Source organism: Barbatula barbatula (genome assembly GCF_947034865.1).
Source record: "Barbatula barbatula genome assembly, chromosome: 24".
Lineage (NCBI taxonomy): Eukaryota > Metazoa > Chordata > Actinopteri > Cypriniformes > Nemacheilidae > Barbatula > Barbatula barbatula.
The window spans coordinates 17156402-17177076 of record NC_136787.1 but is presented as its reverse complement, the minus strand read 5'-3'; the positions used below and the strand labels follow the sequence as shown (position 1 = coordinate 17177076).

Genomic DNA, 20675 nt, shown 5'->3' with positions numbered 1-20675 from the left:
TGGCGAAGACGCGTGAGAAGAGAGAGACAGAGATGCCCTTGGCCCATTTAGGCAGAGGTCGTCCCTGGATAGTTCACAGCGTCAAGAGAGACAAACAAAGTCACGCACAAGAGAAAGAAGTCTTTTCAGTGACGTACACTGAGCCGACAGGACGTGGCTGACGGAGAGAGAAGATGGGAGAAAGATATGAGAAAGAGCTACGAGCTTCTTTTCGTCTTAAACAGCTGACAGCGTGCATGATGATTATTGTGCTTTAATTGTAGAAATATTTATTCTGGCGGTTGGAATGTGTACGCTGGTGTAAATAGCTCTGACGTCTCGTGTGTTTGGACTTCGGTCTCTCGTGGAACATTTGAAATCTGACTCAAGCTCTCAGATGACAGGATTATGAAGGCCCAAAGGCCATCAATGAGAAAAGATTCACTTCTTTCTATAGGCAAAGATATTTCTGCACGGCACTAATGCTTGAGTTCTGTTTGCCAACAACAAACACACTGGAAACTCGCACGCAGCGCTCTCCATTCAATGCTTTATATAGATCACCTGAGAGTCTTAAAGGAATATTTCACCCAACATTTACTCATCCTCATGTCGTGTCAGACATGCATGACTTTCTTTCTTCGGCAGAACACACAAAAAATATATTTTAAAGAACCCCTTTGACTATGACATTTCTCAAAAAATCTTCAGTCCAAACGAGGGACACAATTGTTTTTGGTGAACTGTCCCTTTAAGAATGCACAATACATCATTAACTTTATCACCATCTGCATCCACAAACATTTCCACACCGTCCTGAAGACAGATTTGTCAAACAATAGCAAATCTGAATGCATTTAAATCAGAGTTTGCACACATTAAACTGCATCCTAAACTAAAGGTGCTGAGGTAAGACATTATATGAGCAATAAATGAGACATAGAGAAACTTTACCAGATCCCCTCCGTGTTCCTGAGAGAGCTTGTGGAACGTGACCGCGGTTTCATTACGATACTCATGTTGAAATGTGTTTGGTCTTCTCCCTAAAGTCCGTCTTGCTTCGTGGTAGACATGCTTTCCTTGAGATAATCCACCTCTATGCTGATGAAGCGAGCGAGCGAGCGAGTGAGTCTCCTCTCTCTCTTTCTGTAAGCTTACTGGAGTGAAGATCACGTTTCTGTTCTTCTTTGCTCATTTACTCTATTCTCATTGGGCTGTGGTGCACTAGCAGCAGGAGAGTGTGTGTGTGTTGGGGGGAATAAACCCTCAGGGTCCTCTGAGTGTGTGTTTGTGTTGTTTCTCAGTGAGAGAACAGGGGGGTTGGTTCAGCTGGTCACAGCATCAGAGTCCACTATTAAGGGCACATACACAGCATGATGACTCTTACCATCACAAGACAGCTGAAACAAGACCACAGGGAAGAAAAATCTAACCAATGAGATCTTTAATCGCTCATTCATCTCTCCAAGACAGCAATGAAGTAAAGGAGAGCCAATAGGGACTGTTGCCAGGAGGCGTTCACACCAAGGACCAATACTATGAAGATAACTTTAAAAATGTCTAATTGTTCCAAGAATCTAAGCAACTATAAAGATAAAGAAACTAATATCGTTAGGATCACTTTTAAGTGAAGAATAAGTGCAAGCTTTAAACAAACACAACATATTGTTCATAGCTGTGTGTGGACGCAAAAATAGTTTCAATTTAGTTGTTACAGTGATAGTTCACGCAAAAATGAAAATTCTGTCATCATTTACGCCATTTCATTGACTTTCCTCCGCAGAACACAAAAGAAGATATTTTGAAGAATGCTGTTAACTGGCACCCATTCACCTATTCCCAGTCCAGTTCGGTTACTAAAGTTTTTTTTAAATATCTTCTTTTGTGTTCCGCGGAAGAAAGTCATACAGGTTCGAAATGACGAGAGGGTCAGTAAATGATGACAGAATTTTCATTTTAGGTGTTCTATCACTTGAAGTCCAACGATGACAATTACTTTACAGAAGAACGCTTTCATTCTGATCATCAATTTCTTTCCATATTAAACATTAAATATTGACCGCTGGTTAAACTTCTTCAGCTGCATGCTGTGCATTTAAAATCATTCACTTACTGATATTAGCAAAGCATTGTGGATGTACAGTATGTAGATATTTATGAACGTGTAAATTATAAGAACAAAGGCATATTGTTTGAATCAGACTGCTGTCTGAATGCTTTCTGTCTTGAGAACTGTTCGACTTTTTTCTGGGTTCCTTTTGAAGAACATCTACTGTATAATTTGTTTATTCAAAAAAGTTTGAAGGTTAAATAATCGTTTAGCTTTCCTGTAGCTCAGTGGTAAGAGCATTGTGTTAACAACGCAAGCGTGTGGGTTCGATCCAGATACCTATGTATAAATGTATAGTATAACGCAATGTAAATCGCTTTGGATAAAAGTTTCTGCCAAATGCCTAAATGTAAATGTTTAATTAGTGTAAAATAGGCATGGTGCATGATTTTCAAAGGGGAAAAAGAGAACTACCTTGTTTTCTGCAGTTTCAAATAAAAGCAGTTGTCCACTTTTTTCCTTTTGTTTCAATCTTAGGGAATTTTGTAATGATATTTAGATACTGTATATGGGCCAAGATGTCGGTTATTGGCTTCCAATTTTAAAGAATCATCGGTTATCAGCCAGAATTTACATATCGGTGCATCCCTAATTTAAAACACAGCATTGATCCTTGTTGTGTTTCTGTCTCTAAAACAAACCCCATAAAACAGAGTTCTCAATTATTTCTCAGTAATGTCTCAATCTTTGCCTCAATCAACCAATCAAAAGCCAGAGGTTTTACCTTAGCAACTTTACAGTGATAGCTACAACTCTCTAGAAAAATGGTACTGAGTGTTTGTTTGTGTGTTTGTGTTGTGCAGTCAAGAACTTCACATTCTCAGGAATTAGATTGCCGTTTGTTTACATTTCACCTAAAATACTGTTAGGAAAAACTAAGCGACGCATTAGTGTCTCCTGTGCTATGGACGTTTAACCGCTGAACAATATTTTCCTCACGTGGGGCGTGAGGAAGTGTGGGAAGATAAAGAGAGATAAATAGAAAGTGTGTAAGAGCTGGAAAATGAACCTGTCCATGGGGTGGAGATAAAAATGGAAAAGTAGTGGAGTGTGAATGAAGAGTCCGTAGATACAGAGGTGTTTGTGAAAGCTCAGTAAAGGGGGATTCTCACAAAACCACTGAAACGTCATGACAGTAAAGATCTGAATTATAAAACAAGTAATTCGGTGACACAAAAAATGGTTATAATAAAGATAAATGTGTTCTCTACCTTAAACAAAACTTAATTTTGACACAGGAATGAAATATTTATGTATTTTATTGCTTTTTCTGCTGAAATTCTCATAACCGTAACACTTCCTGATTTGTCAGAGTGCATTATATGTTGTAGTTTAAACAACAAAACTTTAAATATTGTGAAAAAAACAACTGGATGTTTGGTTCTACTTGACGATGAAAAAAAATGAAGAAATAGTAGAAGAAAGAAGAGTCCAGGACCGATATTCTCATTCTCTTTAACGTTTTTAAAGACTTAAAAGAAAGTTTAAACACACAAAAATATATTTACATTAAGTTAGATATTATGTGAAGAAACACGTCTACTAGTACCTTTCAAATGACTAATAAGTTAACTTAAATTACTTTATATTTTTCTTGTTAAAAAACTTTTTCTTCCCTTCTCATTACCGATACAGGTCGTTTTCAACATTTAAAGAAATTTACATGTATAATATTCTATTAAAATATATTTAATTCATGTCTTATTTTATATGATAAATAAAAACTTACTTAGGCATCACGGCTTCGCTTGTTTTTAGAAAAAGATTGAGAATGACCGTTTTAAAAGTTTGAAGTAATGAGAATTTTGAAGGCCTTTTTAATAGTATTAAACTGTCAGTAAAAGTGTCGAAATGAAAGCCTTTTAACATGTCGTACCTTTTTTTAAATTAATATAAAGGGAATTTGTTGACACAAGTGTTTGATATGTTGAAACCAAGATTTTGTGAGAATCACCCAAACAGACTCTATCATTTCCCATCAACATTCTAGAAACTACATTTTTAGATCTTCTTAGAAAATGTGAGCAGTGCTTGTCCTTACAAAACACGACGCCGTGATGTCACGGCGCTGTGGACGGTTGCCAAGCCATCATCTGTTTGATCACTCAGCTTCTCTCTAGCATCGTTCCAGAACATTACAAAGAAATGTTTTAGATATCTCTCTAGAAACTTTATGCATTGGTATTGTGTTTAACTGAACACTTCAACTTCCTCAACTCTGAACACCAGACGCACTTACAGGCATTTTGACAGATGGAAAGCAAATTGAATTTCCTTGAACATGCTTACAGCTGAACGTGTGTGTGTGTGATATGGCCCGGAGGACCGTATCTGATCTAATAAAAGACTTACTGATGCATGAAGAGGCGTGTAACATTAAAGGACTTAGTCTGTGACATCAACTTCCTCCTCTAAACTAGTCCACCCTAAAACATTCACACAATCCATCACTACAGTTCAACCAGATATAAAGCAGATAGAGATTGTGTAATGAAAGATGCGACTGTTCATAATGATGGATTTAGGCACCGGAATGAGAACGCTGGAGCTTCTACACATTTTCTGCTTCATAATAATTAAATGACCAAAAACAATAAAACAGAGAGTAGGCGGGGAGAATAACGGGCGTTAATGAAATTCTGTGGAAATCTGCTGAGCTGTCTGCGCAGTTCTGCAGGCACAGATACCGCGTGGGCGCGTTATTTGAATATTAGCCAACTGCAAATCATCTATAATCGTGAGTATGGCCTATTTCTCTTAATACTCAGAGACCATGATAATGCTTACATTTCCTTTCAACTCTTTTCCCTAGTCACCTTTCCAAAACACTTCTTAACATTACTGGACACTAGATAGATTTTCCTAGAACGAATACGGTTCAATCATAAACATTATTCCTAATTCTTAAGCTCTTACTAAGAGCTTCAATTCACAGAAACATAAATCCCATTCAGGTACTTACATTTAAAATAAGCAAACGTACTTAGTGCTGACAGCTAAACACTAAAAATGTACTGCAACACATTAGAGCATTGAGTGAAATGAAAAAACGTAACTTTAGATCTCTCAGACTGATGGCCAAGCAGGTAAAATGACTTTTCGTGAAACAAACAAAAAAACATGATTTCAAGCAACTGTGTATTTGTCAAGACAAACACACACACACATACATATATCTCAAAAGTGACTCATTTCACACACATACTTAGTTCACTTAAAAATATATGTTCTGTTGTTCTTTCAGGATCAGAAAGCCAAACGTTTTATGCAGAATAAAGACCTTCAGAAATGTGTCATGAGGACCTCTGGTGGTGAGGACAGAAATTGCACTGTGGCCAGTCGTGAGACTTCCTCTAAGGTCACTGAGGTTGGAAATTGAAGAGCATATATGATGCGTGATGAATACAGAAATACGGTACACGCTCCAGTAGATGAATCTGCAGTATGACTTGTTTTTATCACTAAATCTGCTTTGGTGTAATAATTTAGTTTTCTTGTAAAGGAAACTGAAAACACATCAGGCTAAATGCTCAACACACAGGACCACTAAAACTAAAACCAGTTTCCTCTTTCACAACTAATATCACACAACTCACCACATCCTTAGCCCATTCTATAGTCTGACAAATTCATTATGTTCACACAGAACTACACTCTTAAACAGACTGGGTTGTTTTTATACATTTTCAATTTAACCCAGCGACTGGGTTTATCATTTTTGACCCAACGCTGGGTCGAAAATAATCCAGCATTTATTTTAGTTAAGTGCATTGGATTCTGAAACAAGCAATAAAACGCAGGAAAAAGTTTGTTAGAATAGTCTCACTGATTACATTTGTAAATGCATTAGTTAACACGAGCTAATGACAAACAAGATGTTTTTACAGCATTTCTCAATCTTAGTTTTTGTTTGTTAAAGGGATACTATACCCAAAAATGTCAATTCTGTTATCATTTACTCACCTACGAGTTGTTTCAAATCTGTATAAATATCTTTTTTCTGATGAACATAGAGAAAGATAAAGTACACACATCGTCGCATGGAAGAATGCTTTTAACCAAAAAGATTTTGGCCCCCATTGACTCCCATAGTAGTAAAAAATACAATGGTAGTCAAAACTGCCCCAGAACTGTTTGCTGTCCTACATTCTTTAAAATGTCTTATTTTGTGTTCAACAGAACAACAACAACGATAAACTAGTTTTTCCTAATACAGGAGTCAATAGGGGGCAAGATCTGTCTGGTTATAAGCAATCTTCCAAATATATTTCTCTGTGTTCATCAGAACAAAGAAATGTATACAGATTTGTAACAACTCGAATGTGAGTAAATGAAGACAGAATTTTCATATTTGGGGGAAGTATCCCTTTAATTTGTTGTAACGACGTTTGATTTTCAAATGTATTAGAATATGTTCAAATCAGCATGTGCTAGGATGAATAAATGCCCAGCAGAGGTCTTCATTGTTAACTAATGTAGTTGATCATTAATGTAGTTGGAAACATTTCATCTAAATACCCAAACAACAAGACGGGGTGGATGGAGCCTTAAAAACCCACAAAACTACAAACCACATACAACTGCCAACGTATCAACACAGACATTAAAATCAGCTTAAACCCCAGATAAACTGCCTCTCTAGAACCCAACACAATGGGTTTTCTGAGCGTGTGCAGTACCTGTAGGACTTGAGCAGGCGTTTCCGTTTCATACCCCTGCTCACGGCTTCACCCGGCGCTATGAAATTATCCGTACATTCCTTCTGTACATTCATAACGGAAGAGAGTTCTTTATCGTCCTCCTTGTGATGTCAAGTGTTTCCTGGACTCTCGTGGGGTTTTACGAGCTCCGCCCCTTATGCATTAAGACAGGCCCCTGTTAACCCCAACTCCTCCCTCTCACAGTAATCTCATTAGCACTTAAGAACACAGACGTCCAGCTGGAAGAACTCTTACCTCTTACTTCCCTCAATCTGTCAAAGCACCGTCCTTTTATCCCTTTTTCTACTGGTGTCGATGGCCTACACCGCACGCTTCACAAACCACACCTCTTCTTCAAAGCCACACTCGCTTACTTAAAAACCAAAAACCACAGTGAAGTACACACGTCGTCGTATAACACCTTTGGAGAGGCAGACGTGTGTGAGGTGCTTAAGACAAACCTGAGGAATCAAAAAGTCCGGTGCGGTAAACATGTTTGCGGGTCATATCCTCTTTCACATCACCGCAGTCCCGTACGGCCGCATGTGATCTCTTGCTCCATCTGTGGTTGTTGAGTTTCACATTAACATAAGATCTTGGGGGACAGTTGGTATAGTTCGTGTTTTATGTGGATCTAAAAGTGAACCGTGATGTGGCCGGAGAGCCCACGTCTGCGTTTAGCCTCTCAAAACCTATGCGTATCGCACACTAAAAGTGTATCTCATTAAATCACAACAACACAATAATGCGCTCAAAAACTGCAGGTTTGCAGAAACTCTGATAACGGGATGACAGGCATAGCCGAATGAATCCCTAAAGAAGCGTTTCACCATCTCAGCCCGTCTGCCAAAACGCGCTGATGCTTCAAATTCTCACACTCTTAAGCAGCTTTGCCACCAACATAATAGAGAAATCAGATTAGCTCTGACATTTACAACGTTTCTCTCAAACAGTTCCTGTAATGTCCGTTCCCACATTCTGGCAGTGAATAAATTATACTCAAAATATGCAATATCAACCCTTGTCTCTCATCTTTAACCGTGTTAACTTTGTTCCCTCTCTCTCTTTATTTATTTCTTCATGTATTATAAATATTGCCCCACACAAAAGCATTCCGATGTACATACTGTCACTGACATCGGTACATATGACAAATAAACTTGAACTTGAAATATCATGACTGTAAATGGCGCTATATCATCTACAAATCAGTCTAGACTTTTTGAAAAAGTAACAGCGTAGTTCTCTTTAATACAAATGTCACTGTATGCATTGCAAGCTAATGCATACACGTAAATGTGATGTAATTATAAGCAATAATAAACCCACCGCTAATAAAAGAATAAAAGCCTGATTTAGCGTAAGCAGATGTGGATAAATGACTGCAGGTGTTAGCATCTCTCCCCTAATACAGATTTATTAGGCCTGTAATTGTGTGTGTGATTAAGAAATGAGATAAACATATGACAAACTGAGCTTGTGTGTCTCTCCGCACACTCAAAACCCCTTTTCGAGATTAAACAAACACACGATAACACCTGCGAAAGGTCAGAGATTAGAAACATACAGTCGAGACTTCTGTCTCTGTATAAAAAGAAAAGGCATGACGACTGTAAATCATCAACTGAGAAACATTACCATCGTCTCCTGGCTTTAATGTCGATGGGTTTGTTGGTGGCGAACGGTGAGCCGCTGGTGGACATTCGGAGAGATTTGGCTAGCAGCTCTAGTGAGACAAGCTCGGGGCGAGAAGGTAAACTCATGCTCGGTTTCAACGTGGTTCTTTGTTGGTCATCTCTTTATGAACACATCAGGCAATGTGACACCAGCCGTTTCAGAAACATCCAGCATTCATAGTCATATTCAAACACCTCGCTGAACTTGGAGAGGTGACACCACACGCTTAGGTCCAACAAACCTGACAACTAAAACTGACAGGATTTGATGAAAATATTGCACAGGCCGATGAACCAGCCTATATCTCGAGAACATCTATCTAGATCGGACAGTGTCATGTTTTTGTAATTTAAAGTACTTTGAAAAGCGATTTACAGCCGTGTTTTCAGTGCTGGCGTTGAAAACATCAGAGCAGCAGATGTTTGTGGGAATCATAAAGCCCTTTTCATTTGACTATTCATTTCACTACAAAACAGAAAACCATGACTTATTCAAATCACCAGCAGGGAAGAACTTGTGGCCTTATTGATCCCATCTGCTCGCCGAAAGGATTTTGAGGTCGAAAATTATAATTCATTCAGCGGAAGACAGCGATTGGGTCGTCCCTGTTCAGGTCACCGGGCAGAATATTGAACGCTGAATATTAAGAGTGCTACATAAATTCAGGATTATAATATTAACATTTAGGAAATTGAATGAAAGGTAGACCTGATTCAAAGCAAGGAATGAGGCTAATGAAACACAATGTAATGTTTGCATTTACAGTAAGTGTGAAATAAAATAAATAATATTATATTTTATATAAAGAAAAATGTTTACCATTGGGTCATTGATCTGAATATCATGCAGCTTGGCGTCTGCATGCAAATGGACAAACTGAAGGTCGGTGTTATATGGCTCACAGTAATAGCTAGACTATTCTCCACCTGTTTCATCAGAGCTGTAACCATGGAGACCAAACTTAGCGACCAGAGCCATTGAAAAACAGAGTTGTGACACTCGCATAGACGTCCTTTGGAAGAATGGAATGCGGAAGTAACTTGTGTCATGGAGCGACCAATATTTCCCAACATTGCATTGAAGGCCCTTCATTTTACAGATTCCCAAACACATTTGCAGGTAAGTTGATACAATCTGTCTCTGTTTTATAATAAGGATGCTTTTCTGTGTGTCTGTATGTGTGGTTGAATGATTTTCTATAGAGACTGCTCATTAAAGAAAATGTTATCTACCCTCTCGCTGTATACATTTTATAATAAAATCTCTTACTGACTGAAATTGCTTGTCTTGTTCATTTTTCAGCCATCTCTGTGGTGCCATTTACTTGCAGTCATTGATTATTTATTGATAAATTACTTGTGCGTTCTAATGTGAATGTCTTAACATTGGTATGTACTGATGATAATAGAAGCATAAGAAAAAGATGCACGCATACTGGTATATATATAAAAGGCATTGAATAAATGAAACAAATGCATTTAACAACATATCAAAGACATTTCTAGATATAAACTGGTCTGAACTCTGTTTCATTCACCAAAACAGCCAAGCGACTGCGCAACCCACTTCATCCCACAGTTTGAAAACATCTAGTCTAGGAAAGTTTGCTGTTTCTTTCCATTACACACCACCAGAGGGCAATGCTCTCATATCTGTTCTCAAACTTCAGAACTCCTTGTTTAGGAATGGATCAGGATGGTTTAATTACCGTTTATCTGAGGTTTTCATAGTGGTAGTAATTAAAGGGATGGATTTAGAGTCAACTTTTCAGAGAGGGTTTTTAGCACACCATGCTTGGACTTTAAGCCCACTTGTTTGTAAAATGTAATGTAAAAAAACACTTATGGTTATAAATATATAGTGTAAATTAAGCAAGTGACAGAGGCAAGGAGACGAAAACGATGGCTGAAGAAGCACCGGCCCCATGTGTGATCTTTTTCTGCCAAGAGACTCTATTGATTCGTTTAACTTCATGTCTACAGTGGAGACCGAGAGAGACGACACAATCACATCTCCTGCCACTGTTCATTTAGCCCTCGCCCTGCACGGATCCACTCCACCACCTGTGCCCCACTCACTGCACTGCCACAGCGCCCGCTCACTTCCACACCTGTCCTGTCTGATGGCTCGTCTACGTCGTCTATGATTTGTGGTGTAAGTGGCCTTATGAGATCCTTTGGAAAGGTGCAACCTTCAAATGTACCAAAAAACTGATTGGAGTGTACGTGTTGAAACACATGAAAAGTAAGGAGGTCTAAAATGAACGTTGATTTTTTACCAAGGAGAAATAATGTAGACACAGATGAGACTAAAGCAAAATGTTCTTAGTTTCTCTCCTTTAATCTCATTGATCTCTAGGACAAATTGCTGAGATATTAAAGAGATCAAGTTCTAACGGAGTCAAAGAGATGTAAAATACGGTGACCATACGTGAAATCCTGGTCGGGATTTCTAAGCTGCGTCTCAATTTGAAGGTTGCGGCCTCTGGAGGTCGACCGCATATGGCATCGCGTAGACACACTTCAGTTACAAAACATTATAAAATTTAAATGTATTTCTCTTAAGTTTCAGTTTCATGGAAACGTGACGATTGCTTTCCTGAAATAATGTACCGCGATGACATATGTGTCACAAATGCAACCTCCGGAGGACGCATCGAGTTGTAAAAACTGTAAAATAATCTTTACCCTACAAACCTGTCAATTTGCTCATCTATCACTTTTGGATTAATAGGAGTGGATTAAATCATAATGTCAGTAGGGAAGCGTCTGTTTTAAGGTTTTGTAAATACCTCCAGCCACAGCTTCCTGACTGATAAAAGACTAAAGAAAGAGTCAACGTAGGAGTGTTTTCTGTTAGCACTGTTAAACAAGTGCCTCACTTAAACATGTTTTTCCTGTCGAGGGTGAAACGTGATTTATCAACGGCTGACATCACCAAACAATACAATGAACAAATTGACAGAAGACGTGAAGTTATTCCCGACTACTTACACTTGGTTGTGAGAGCCCGGCCCTTAGAGAATGAAACGCTAGCACACTAGACTAAAATAAAACTGAGTAAATCCAAATGTGTAAAGAGAAGCTAAATAAAAAAATGCATCTTTGGGGAATGGACGTCCTGTAAGATCAGTGTGTCCTTTGGAAAAAGCACAAAGCTTTGGTCTGTTGACGCAGGATTCTTCAGGAAGCTAAACTGGAATGTTTTGCTTAGATTAAGTTTAACAAGACTCTGAGGTTGAATCTCATCTCACTCTCCATAGACAACACCGACTGAACATCCTAATAAAGATCATCTGTTCTCTACTGACTAGGGAAAAAATGGCAAAATTACGTGTGCTATGATCAAGCAGCAACCAGCGCAGAGAGAGAGAGAGACGCGTGTGCTTTATTAATGCAGCAAACATGTCGGCAGTGTGTGGAGCATTTTTAAGTGTCAGAGAAAGAGTACATTTCTGAATGAAAGCGTCTTTATAACATGTGTACTTCAGAATGGAGCGGGCGGTCTGACAGTAGCCCTGCCACTCGCAAAATCCTTTGACATCTGGTTTGTTTAGGGGGTACAGAGTACAGTACATAGGCCTAATAAAGGAGGGAGAGGGCTCAACTTTTACTTAACCTACTTAATTTGCTCAATTCTATTTTAAGTTATATTGTATTATTATGTTGAAAAGCAAGACAAAGATTAAAAAGCATTTTGACCATTCAGTTTATGCAATAGTGAAAAAATTGGCTAAATAAATAGAAGAAATACAAAAAGCCACGTTCAGTGTTCAATTTTCGGCCTTCGGGCAAGTGTTTGATTTTTATTTGGCCTCGGCCAAGAATTTTCATTTCGGAGCATCCCAACTACTGACCCATGACAGTCACATCTACTGTACGAACGAGCAGGTACAGTTACGGTTTCAAAACACACCGGGAGTGGAACTCTTTTCTTGAGAGAGTTTTCTAGAAATCTTTTCTTGATAAGGGCTCCTGCACTCCTACAGAAAGTCTCATACATTCACAGCTGATCTTGTCTCGGACAAGGTTGAGACTCGATACGGATTCATTTCAAGTCACCGCTGTATAACTGGTCACAACTTTCTGACAGCATTTTTGAGTCTAATGCGTTAAGGCTTGAAACGGTCCTCGGGAACACTTTTCCATGGTCTGTTTTGCCTAATTTGCCATCAAAGGTTGTGAGTTTGTCTTTCCACTTACCCAAATGCTTTATTCATTAAAAGCATTGAAGAAAATGACAGATGATGAAGAGGAAAGAGAGATGAGAAGAGCGTGTAATAAGAGCTATATTTTCATGGCACAGGCCGGGTTCATTACTAAGAGCCATGTGGTCGATCACCTGGGATTAAAGTTACCGGTGGTGCAATCTGCCAGCATCTGTCTCACTCCGTCTCGCTGAATTAATGATCTTCTCCACAGGAGACTGACTTTCTCACTACCATTTGGCATGCTTGGCAGGCACACCGCAAACGATCAAAGACTTTTCCATCCTTGAGAAGTTTCCGTGCAGCACTTTTTTTCAATCTCTCAGACAACAGAGCGCTTATATGAGTTTATCAGGTACACTTCAGCGTCGCAGCCTAATTTTGACTTGGATCGGGTTGTGAAAAGGTTGTTTCCCTGGTTGGCTTGAGCATCAGTGGCTAGTTTATTTTCAAAGCTTTTCCATATACAGACAATGAGCCCAACAGTTATGCACCAACTATTTCTGGACAAAACAACTTGAAACATGAAACAAAAGAATGTTTTTCTTTTAAATACCCCTCATCTCTGTTTAAATCCTATTGAGATTATGTCTCAACAAGAGGCCATGTTCTTCAGCGTTACGGCTGGTGTGACGACCAGCTGTGGATGGATGGAAGACTAGAACAAAAGAAGGTTAAGCCACATCATCCCCTCAAATATCTAAACTGCGTCAGTCGTGCAGAACAAACACGTGTTTCCAATACACACTGATGAAAATAAAAGCCATCTACCCAAACTGTGTGTGGACACTGGACAGACAATCCTTCCTATGCGATTTGTTTACATCTGGGAGCATTTTCTGAAAGAAATTTTCACAGAGGAAAACTGTTCACTGAAGGCAAGAAAAATTTTGAAGTCTGCAACATCTGAACCACACGGCCACCATGATAAAAACAAATACAACCATTACTGAAAATGTGAAGAAGGAATAAGAGGTCAATTAAAATGAGTTTGTTTCGACAGAAATATCATTGTTCCAAGCTATAAGTCTCTTAGGCCCTATCATTTTTCGAATAATGGAATAATGACTAAATTAATTAATTCTGAATCGAATTATGACCCTATGAATTGATTCTGAATCGAATAACGACCCTATGAATTAATTCTGAATCCAATAACGACCCTATGAATTGATTTCGGGATATGGAACAAAACTTACAACATAGTACTTAATCATTTAAAAAATAAAGTTGACCAGCATTACGTTATAATGTTTATGCAAGGGTGACTAATAATAATGATTTATGACAAAATAAATTCAAAATATGGAGATACTGCACAAGGTTTTAGGAGGAGAGCTATGACATATTGCTGAACTAAAATTAAGTGGTTTTTATTTTACATTAAGTGTGCCGTTGTTATTTGGTTATGAAGTTTAAAAAGTCTAAACAATGTTTTAAACTCATTTAAACCTGCACTCTCAGCAATCCAAATGTGAAAAAATTGAAATCATGTTTAGTGCTGACTTGAAAATGATCTGTAAAAACGAACGCAAGGATGCGTACAACCGTGTGAGCGATCTGAGCTCCGGGATCAACTCTCTGGAGATTTCCTAGAACTCTAGGCCTAATTTGCATTGTCTTGAAGGGCTTTTCCATCAGTGCTGCTGGAGTCTAATCCCTGCATTAGCGAGCGTCCGATTACCTAACGCTGGCATATATGCCGGCAGCATTAACACATGGCTGAGGTAATAGGTTTAGTCATTTTGCTGTTGGACAAATGCTAATCCCATCAAACCATACCTCTGTGATGTCACTGACGTCCCTTTCACGGACTTTCTCGCAGCGGGTGTGCGTAGATGTGGGCTGTCCCAGGGATGCCCTGCCGCAAACGTAAGCCTGGGAAGATCTCTAGACGTCACAAGCTACGTACGGTACTCTACGAGTCTTTTAATAGCATCCTGTCTGCTGTAAGCTTACCGCATCTTGTCCTCCGGGTCTACTTACACCCGAAAAACATTGGGTGAAGTGAGTTATGTAATGTGACATGCTTCGGAAAACTACTATGAATAAAAATATTCACTTAATATTCTGATAAACTGACTGGCTTCAAAGTGCCTTTAAAAGACAATTGAATGCACAAAGCCGCTTCCCCTAAGCCGTGTTCATATGAATATGCATGTGTTTGATCCCTGCTGTCTCAGGTACTTTAAATAAGTAATGCATTAAACTCCAGTGGATGCAGGTGTGTCAAGGTGGCGGGATGTGGTGAATCAGCAGGCGTCTGCTCTCTGAGCGATATGAAATAATGGCCTCTGCCTCCTGCGTCTGACTCCAGGATGATGAAGTGCTAAACTCTGAGACACAAGCAACGCGGTCATGTGACTCTTAAAACACATCTGTGTTATTGCTGGTGCCAAATCGTTTTGCTCTTTGTAATGGTAACGTAGCGCCTATTCTTTAAAAACCCAATAAATATTTTTTTCCTGTAGATCATCTGAAAAGGCAACCTCACGTTCTTCAAAATATCTTATTTTGTGCTCTGCAGAAGAATGAAGGTCGTAAAGGTTTGACATGACATGAACTAGTGATTTGGAAATAATTTTTTTTGGGGGGGTGAACTATCCCTTTAAGCAATCCCTTTAACTCACAACCTGAATAACATCACATTTAAAATATATTTCAAGCTTGTCTATTAGAGAAAGCAGTGAAGACTCATATCTCGTTCTGCTGCAATCATTTATTAGCAACCAATTAGCAACAAAACAACAATGCACGGCAATATCCAGGTCACCGGCACATCCATGAAGACTGAGAAACCAAACCTCATACTGACAACCTTTGACCTTGAAGTTGTTTAGTGCCCATCTCAACAGATCAATTCCATTGATAAAATGAAGGAGCACAAATTCACAGAGAAAGGCAAAAAATTATTATTATATAATAATTATATAAATAAATTAATAACTGACAATGGCATGGCCCCATTTAGATATCCCAGTAAAGATGCATGTGTGTGAGATAAAATGAAATACAGGGGATTATGTTATTTTGTGCTTATAACTGTAGTGATAAAATGCTTAACATTCCTGGTTTTCATTTTCTGCACGCCTGCCATGTGTTTTCATTTACTCAACAAGAGTTTCATTACAGTGTTCCAAACCTCATTCCAGGCAATGACGCACATGATATTTGAAATGCATGTAATTTATTATCCTTGTTTGATTTACTTCATATCAAAACAATGCTGTATTTAAATAATATAATATTTATTAAAAAACAATTATTAAAATATCTTTGGACACTGAATCCACCCCATCTATTTTGCAAACAGAAGCAAATGAAGCATGGCTTTTTTTCTGGATGTTTTAAATGATTTAAAATCAATTAACACAAATGAAGTAAATTAAAGTTAATAATAGTAATTATGGCGGTTCATGAAGTTGTGTCATGTCATGACCTGATAAACACAGTAGCCGCATCACACGTGGAGAGGATTTGTGCTTTTCACATGAAACATCTTTCACATCTGGACCGTTTTCGCTGCCTTAGGTAAGACGACTGAGATAAGAGCGTTGTCTTGAGGCTAAAATCCAACTCCAAATGCCACCCTCCAGTTTCTGAGGAGCGTCTATTCAGAAACGCTGTCAACCTACGGTAAGTGTGCTCACTAGCTATACAAAAGCAAAATTTAAGATACTCACAACCTCACATTCATCAAGCATTACCTGCATGTGAAACAATACTTCTTACTTGGAAAGAAAATAACACAGTGTTTTTGCAATCGTGTAAATTGATCGAGGTGAACAATAATGCAAATTACAATCTCTTTTCTCTTCAAATATTTAAGAAGTGCTGTTGGCATCAGCATCAACTAAAGTTACACCAAAGGTTTATTTAAACCCATCTGTGATGCTTGTTTATGGTCTGTTTGAGTAGTGACTAAAGTTGATCATGCCCATGATGTCAGGTCAGCGACGCTCCAACACTTAAGCTTACGCCGTGTTCTGTAGCCCTCTAACAAACACAACCACATCCCCGTTCAGCTGTGCATGTGCCACGCTAACGTTCCTGTTCGCTCATTTATCACCATCGTAAAGCAGCACGTCAGAGCGGTGCCATTAAAGATGCCGCAGAGCCTCCAAGAGAACCCGAAGCACACAGCTGTCACGCCTGATTCATTGCGCCGCGCTCGCTGTTTTGTTTAGCTGGATTTCCACATCGAGGGTGATGACACCACAGCCTGCTGTTCATGCTCGGGTGTCGACAGGAGTTTTGTCTGGGATAACTTGTGAAATCCCAAAGTTGCCAGGTGAATCCATGAGGCGGTCGCACAAGTAGTGTGGAACACACCCGTCGAAGGAATAAAGAAAGGAAGATCACCCACACTGAATGTGTAAATAAATAGCTTCTATGGTGACGCCGGTGCGGGAGAGAGGACGTGTGGACTGAAGTTCTGTGATAGTGCTTGCCAGGTGTCATCTGAAGCAGACACCTTATGGTGAACATGGATGAGCCATATAGACAAACAACACTCCCATGTGTCGCCCATGACCTTAAAATTCACAGGGCTGTGCGATTTTAAAGAAAAATGTGAAATGCGATAGCATGCTAAAAAATGCTATACAAAATTTATTTTTCTATCCACATCAACCTAAAACGTATAGACTATAGACCACTTCGCAAGATGAAGACACTTTCAGTTTCATTTTGCCCTAGCGAAGCTTTGCGCATGTGTAGTATCTAATGCAACATGCAAAATTAAGTTTTATGCGCAATTTGATCATAGGAAACAAACGTTATGGAACAGTTAATGTAATTTTTTTAATGTTTTTAAATATTTATTTAAATATTAAACGGGTTAAAAGTCTTGTTAGAATTACGTAATAACTGCCTGGAGGCGCGTTGTAAAAATGGCCACAGAGTGGCACGAATTCCCTAAACGGACTTTGGCATTGATTACATCATCCAAAGCGCCCTATATGTAATTTTTTTATTTATTTTATTAAAATCCGTAATTGCAAAATTCTTCCGACATATGCACATTTGCGATGTTACGATTAGTCACATATATTTCGCAGCCCTAATTCACACCATTCTAATATGTTTGTTGGATCTGTGCAAATTAACCCCAAAAAAATGCTGAGTTGTTTTATTTTTGTGTGGTTGGGTAAAAAATGGACATGGTTTTGTCTAGATCTTACCCAAACGGCAACCTTTGGAAAGCCTCAATAACACCCAGTGATATTTACATCAAGATGAATTCAAATCTACAGGCTAACACATCCTCGTGGGTTCCGTGTGCAAACTACCCAGTGAACGCTCTGTTTTTCATGTACTCACTACTCACCATATCCAAGAATGCCTTCGGAACGGGAAGTTGTTGACGTGCATCATTTTTTTATCCCTTCCTGTGTAATTGCGGCCGGTCTTCATTTAAGCGAAGGCGTGGTTCGGTCAGCGTCTCCCTTTTAGAAATAAATAACTCTTACACAGACCTCGGGACAGCCATCATACCCGCTACTTACAAGCCTCCGCTTAAATGTGCTCCAAGCATCTCAGAAACAAAAAGTCAGACACCATCTTCTCAGCGCATCAGCATTCTATTACACACAGGAGTCTTGATACTTCACACGTGGAAATCTCTATTGTGCATAAAGAAACGTTTAAGGCAACGGGATGACTGGCATGTCAAGCTAAACTGCAGCTAGTCTTCGTGTTAAGGGCTTATTCCATAGTAGTAGAGCAAAAACAACAAACAAAGGGCAGCACGAGGGTCTGTCCGCTGCCTTCGGTGTGCAATCTGAAACTCATTGTGTATCCTCATTGTGAAGTCTTAGTAACAGTATTTTGGAGAAAAACTGAAAGATGTACAAGCTTGTGCCTCCAGGAAAGCCGGAGTCGTACCTCCTCTTTAAAATTCCTGGCACAAACAGCGCAGATGCCATAGACAGAAGGATGACAGGTCCTATTCGTTCAGATGGGCTGCGGTGTCCTCAGTATTCCAATGTAGACGGTTGAGACAGCCCACCTCCCAATAATAAAAAGCACCCCTCTCCTGTCTAACACTGTGTATGCTTTTGATCCTCCGACAGCTTCAATTAATTCACTGCTGTTTGCTGAAGTAATGGGTGGAGTAGCTGTAAGGGATTAGATGAAGCGAGCGATAAGAGACGGTGAAAAAAAACAAACCGTGTCATCTTGACTGCGTTCCTGTGCTCAGTCTCGGCAGACCATTCTCGTGCCGCTCAGCGCTAGCCATCGTGCAGAAGATGAATTTGTGCAGCAAAAAGCCTGATAGCACGTGTTCAATCTCTCAATGTTCACACAAGTCACTTATCCACGGATCACACATTCTCTCTCTTTCACTCTTCCTAACCCCAGGGTGCTCTCTCTCTCTCTCTCTCTCTCTCTCTCTCTCTCTCTCCAGTACACAGCGGTGTTCCCGGTTCTCGTCTTGAGAGCGTCTACCAGCTCTCTCTGCCGCAGCACCGGCTCGGGGCAGAACAGGGTGTGTGTGTTTGCGAGAGACTGCGTGTGTGTTTCTCAGCGTCAGGGGCCCCGCGAGGGAAACTCTGACCGGCCAACATTACACGGAGCTAAATAAAGCACACATTGTGACAGCTGGACCAGCCTGTTTCTGCAGCAGGAATTAAACCCGATGACAATATCTGAAAGGTCAAAAGCAATGACAAGACATCACCAGCACAGCGTTTCATGAGCGATGCAAACGTTACAGGTTTAATTCCAAACACACAAGGATTAAAAAAATATATAATTTGAATGAATTGTGGATAAAAGCAAAAATGTGATATTAAAATGCAAAGAAAATAAATAACTAGCAATGAAAAAATCATTATTAAATAGTTTGGAGTTTAAAACCACATAACATTATTATGTCAGCCCATAGGAGAGAAAACTAAAAATGTCATAAAATAAACACAAGACCATTTCTACAAGACAGCAATGAGATCTAACAGACTCTCTATCAGATTAGAGAAGTCATATTTAAGTTATCTCTTCACTTTAAAAGAGTCATTCTATGTCAATTTAATGAATTTTACTGTATTATAACAATCGTTTCGTTTTTTTAAAAAGAGTTTTATTTGGTGATACGTATTTCAGAACTCCATTAAGCCTCATGAGCCGTGACGGAGCAACATTAGAGCTAATAGAAATTCCTTTTAGACAATACACACATTAAGCACATTCTTCCCCAAACCAGACGATTGTGTCTTATATGCACACACACACCCCTCAGGGCGCCCCAACATGCCTTCCATTTTAGGACAAACTGCGATCACACCACTCCGTCTTGAAGAATTATGCATGCTGTCCAACTAAGCACCTTCAATCCTTGTTCAATTTTCCCCTCTGAGTAACCGCAATGAAAAGCTCACTGACAGATCCGTCCATGTGACATAATTCAATTTCAACTCTAAATCTGACTGATGTTTTTATGCAGGGCCTAACACGGCGTAATACCAACCATAAATCAAAACTATAGTCGTGACATAATAGAATGTGTACGTTAGGAATTACAAAGTAGCTGGAGCAGAAGCTGAATGAACGCTTTCGATGTCACGCATGGCTGAGGTGCTCTGAATGTTATGTTTGGTTAATTTATGTGCATACACTAGACCTTTTTCTAGGACGGCCGAACATTTTGTGAATGACGTAAAGACAGCACATGTAAAGCTGCTGACCGTCAGGCGCAGTAACTGGACTGGATCTTACAGTAAATAAACAGAAACCATGGCAAGTGACGTCTGAATGTTGGGGCCTTGGCCACGTGGTGAGAATAGTCATATATATAGTTGTTGAATTGCAATTAATTTATCAAAGAATATAATCTGTATTATTAGTGTTATTTCTGTCAAAAGCACGAAACCATGTTAGCGTCAGAAGCCCTGTGGTTGGTGCGCTGACATATGATGCCAGTGCACTTGCGGCCGACCTGAGTTTGATTCCTGTCCCGAGCATCTCTTGTCTCTTTCCAATGCTTTCCTGTCTGTTCTCCACT

At 39.3% G+C, this 20675-nt stretch overlaps 1 protein-coding gene across 7 annotated transcripts in view; it reads right to left on the bottom strand.

Annotated features, from left to right (window-relative positions):
- The window catches only part of LOC306889603 (3',5'-cyclic-AMP phosphodiesterase 4D-like), a 113321-nt gene that overhangs the window by 27020 nt on the left and 65626 nt on the right, over positions 1-20675 (bottom strand). For 2 of the 7 annotated variants that reach the window (XM_079448726.1, XM_079448727.1), the window contains exon 1: positions 6769-6920. The exons of 3 other annotated variants lie outside the window; for them this stretch is intronic. In XM_079448726.1, the coding sequence (XP_079304852.1) occupies positions 6769-6863 (95 nt within the window). In that variant the 5' untranslated portion in view covers positions 6864-6920. Of the gene's footprint in view, positions 1-933; positions 1067-6768; positions 6921-18002; positions 19156-20675 lie in introns of those variants that run through there. 2 more of the 7 variants (XM_079448728.1, XM_079448729.1) reach the window with 2 other exon arrangements.